General features: G+C 44.2%; 1 protein-coding gene across 3 annotated transcripts in view; it reads right to left on the bottom strand.

Moving 5' to 3' along the window:
* LOC133395659 (casein kinase II subunit alpha'-like) overlaps positions 1-3,674 on the bottom strand; it is a 73,074-nt gene that overhangs the window by 2,429 nt on the left and 66,971 nt on the right. For 2 of the 3 annotated variants that reach the window (XM_061664763.1, XM_061664781.1), the window contains exons 12-13: positions 3,452-3,542; positions 499-857 (exon numbers count right to left, since the gene is read on the bottom strand). In XM_061664763.1, coding sequence (XP_061520747.1) covers positions 3,466-3,542 — 77 coding nt within the window. In that variant the 3' untranslated portion in view covers positions 499-857; positions 3,452-3,465. Of the gene's footprint in view, positions 1-498; positions 858-3,451; positions 3,543-3,674 lie in introns of those variants that run through there. The other variant, XM_061664772.1, reaches the window with a different exon arrangement.

The raw sequence follows: 3,674 nt of genomic DNA, 5'->3' as shown, positions 1-3,674 counted from the left end.
TTACACCATACGTCTGCAGCCACTTGGCAGTCTTGAAAGTATGGTTCCTTAAAGATTTGTGAACTAGCTTGTGTTTTTTTTTTTTTTTTTTTAAACTAAACATTCGTTCCCGAACAGTGCGGCACAGTGACTGACTGGTTAGCACATCTGCCTCACAGTTCTGAGGACCCGGGCTCAAGTCCGGCCTCGTCTGTGTGGAGTTTGCATGTTCTCCCCGTCCTCCGGTTTCCTCCCACATCCCAAAGAAATGCATGGTAGGTTGATTGAGCACTCTAAATTGCCCTGAGGTGTGAATGTGAGTTTGCATGGTTGTTTGTCTATGTGTGCCCTTTGATTGGCTGGCGACCAGTTCAGGGTTTATGTACCCTGCCTCTCGCCCAGAGTCAGCTGAGTTATACGCCAGCACGCCCGCAACCCTAGTGAGGATAAGCTGTATGGGAAATCCACGGATGGATGGATGGATGTTTCCCAAACAGTAAATTCACGAGCTCATTAAGAAGATGAAGTGACTATCCCAACACAAATGTTTACCAAAAAGGCTTTATTCTCTTTCAATATATTCTCTTTATCACAAAAAGAGCTTTTATACCACTCAGGGCTAATATTGGAACTAGATCTCTGGTCACAGCAGATGACAAGCGAAGGCTTACTGCACAATACTGGCTACATCCTAATCGAACAGTCTTTTGCTCAAACTGTACAACAGGTTGGAGTTGGAGACTTCATGAAGGCTTGGCCTCGGATAATGCAAATCCAAGCAGCAAACATTCCATGGATCTGGAGTTGCAGTGAGTACTGAAAAATTGACATCTTGCTCCAGTATGGCTGGTGACATGGAGGCAGAGATCACGTTCTTCCTATAGAGGGGAAGAACAAAAACACTAAACTAAATAATTATCGATGTATAACTGAATGTTGCTGGGTCAGAGTTCTGAATTTTAGTTCAGTCAACGCTTTGACAATAACACACATACAAAACCACAAGTACAAACGCCAATTCCAATGAAGTTGGGACATTGTGTAAAATGTAAATAAAAACATACACAATGATTTGCAAATCCTTTTCAACCTACAGCGGCTGAAATAAGTATTTAACACGTCACCAATTTTCTCCAATATATTTCCAAAGGTGCTATTGACATGAAAATTTCACCACGTTGGGAACAACCCAAGTAATCCATACATACAAAGAAATCAGAATCATCTTTATTTCACCAAGTATGTCAAAAACACACAAGGAATTTGTCTCCGGTAATTGGAGCCCCTCTAGTACGACAACAGACACTCAATTGACAGAATACTTTTGAGAAATAAAGTCACTGAGAAAAACAGTCACTGAGCAATAAAAGGTTGCTATAATCTGGTCATGCCGGTACAATTATTATTTCTTTTTTGACAATTGTGCAAAAAGATGCAGAGTTCTCTAGCAATGAGAGCAGTTTGAATGACTAATATCGCAATAGTCCGGTGCAATGACCGTTGTGCAAAGGGCGCCGAGACTTCAAGAAATGTATGCAGTTCAAAGTGACTAGTAGTGTGATAATCTGGCACAATGTCGATTGTGCAAATGGTGCAGATGATACTCAGGCACATGAGTGGCCAGTATTGGTCAACAACAGATATGCAAATAGTGCAGTGTGGCAAGACTACGAGAGTGAGTGCACGAGTAATATATAATTGGCCAGACAGAAATGTGACAACAAACTCAAGACAAAAAAATTGCCAGCATGTTGCAATGAAATTGTTGGTAAGGTGTTTAAGAAGTTGATTAGAGGGGGAGGGACGAAGCTGTTGGAATGTCTGCTAGTTTTAGTTTACATTGTTTGATAGCGCCTCCCTGAGGGAAGGAGCTGGAAGAGCTGGTGACCGGGATGTGGAGCGTCCGAGAGGATTTTGCACGCCCTTATCTTAGTTCTGGCAGCGTGCAAGTCCTCAATGGTGGGTAGGGGGGTACCGACAATCCTTTCAGCAGTTTTGAACAACGTCCGCCACTGGCGCCGTCAACCTGCAGGGCGCCGGTGGAAATTCAGCTACTGTGGGTCGAAGTCCAAGAAGAAGAGGAGGTGGAAAGCGGGTTCTTCGGCAGAAAGAGAAGAGGAAAACACAGAGCCTAGAACTGAATGTGGGGACTTTGAATGTTGGGACTATGACAGGCAAATCTCGGGAGTTGGTTGACATGGTGATTAGGAGAAAGGTTGATATATTGTGTGTCCAGGGGACCAGGTGGAAAGGCAGTAAGGCTAGAAGTTTAGGGGCAGGGTTTAAATTATTTTACCATGGTGTGGATGGGAAGAGAAATGGAGTCGGGGCTATTTTAAAAGAAGAGTTGGCTCATAATGTCTTGGAGGTGAAAAGTGTATCAGATTGAGTGATGAGGCTGAAACTTGAAATTGAGGGTGTTATGTGGAATGTGATTAGTGGCTATGCCCCACAGGTAGGATGTGACCTAGAGGTGAAAGAGAAATTCTGGAAGGAGCTAGACGAAGTAGTTCTGAGCACAACAGAGAGTATCCCGGTGGATGGGTCACGTCCCACACCGAGGAACCCAGGGCAATCCGCCGGCTCCACCGAGGCGCCCCGACAACTGGCCACCCAGTGGGGGCCGCAGGGACGTAATAATACCCCCACCCCACCCACCCCACCCCCAGGAGAGCCAGACACCCCTCATGCTCCAAACACTTTTTGTTGTTGTTTGTTTTTAGCATTTGTCAACTTTCCCAGTCTTTTGTTGGCCCTGCCCCATCTTTTCTGGAATTAGCTGGAGGCATCAAATTCAAAATGAGAGAATATTTGCAAAATAAAAACAATGTTCACCAGTTTGAATATTAAATCTTGTATTTGTTATTCATCCATCCATTTTCTGAGCCGTTATCCTCACAAGGGTCACGGGAGTGCTGGAGCCTATCCCAGTTATCTTCGGGCAGGAGGCGGGGTACACCCTGAACTGGTCGCCAGCCAATCGCAGGGCACATAGAAACAAACAACCATTTGCACTCACATTCACACTTACGGGCAATTTAGAGTTGTCAATTAACCAACCATGCATGTTTTTGGGATGTAGGAGGAAACTGGTGTGCCCGGAGAAAACCCACGCAGGCACGTGGAGAACATGCAAACTCCACACAGGCGGGGCCGGGGATTGAACCCCGGTCCTCAGAACTGTGAGGCAGACGGTCTAACCAGTCGTCCACCGTGCCGCCTGTATTTGTTATGTATTTAATTAAATATAGGTTGAAAATGATTTGTAAAATCATTGTATTCTCTTATTTACATTTTCCACAACGTCCCAACTTCATTGCAATTGGGGGTTTGTAAAACCATGACCTGAATTTTTCACACAAAAATACTTTGGGTGGAGACAGACAGCTATTAACCCAATGTATCTTTGTGAGATACTTAAAGAGGACAGGTACATTTATTCCACAACTATATGTTGACGCAGTCCATTTACCTGTCTGCTGTCTATCACGATGCAATGGAGGTGCCTACTGCCTTTGTGCTGACTGTATTCACATTAGTATTGGACAGTTTCACCACAGGGTCTAAGAAAAAAAACAAAAAACCCACAGTCACTTCAGTTCAATTTAACCTGACACCATTTAGAGTCACATACAGTGCTGCTTTCAAGTATGTAATCCCGTAAAGCGGTGCAGTTGTTTCTGATGTTTTAGCAT

The sequence above is a fragment of the Phycodurus eques genome, chromosome 2 (assembly GCF_024500275.1).
Source record: "Phycodurus eques isolate BA_2022a chromosome 2, UOR_Pequ_1.1, whole genome shotgun sequence".
In the NCBI taxonomy this organism is placed as follows: domain Eukaryota; kingdom Metazoa; phylum Chordata; class Actinopteri; order Syngnathiformes; family Syngnathidae; genus Phycodurus; species Phycodurus eques.
This window is presented reverse-complemented; position numbering and strand designations above follow the sequence as displayed.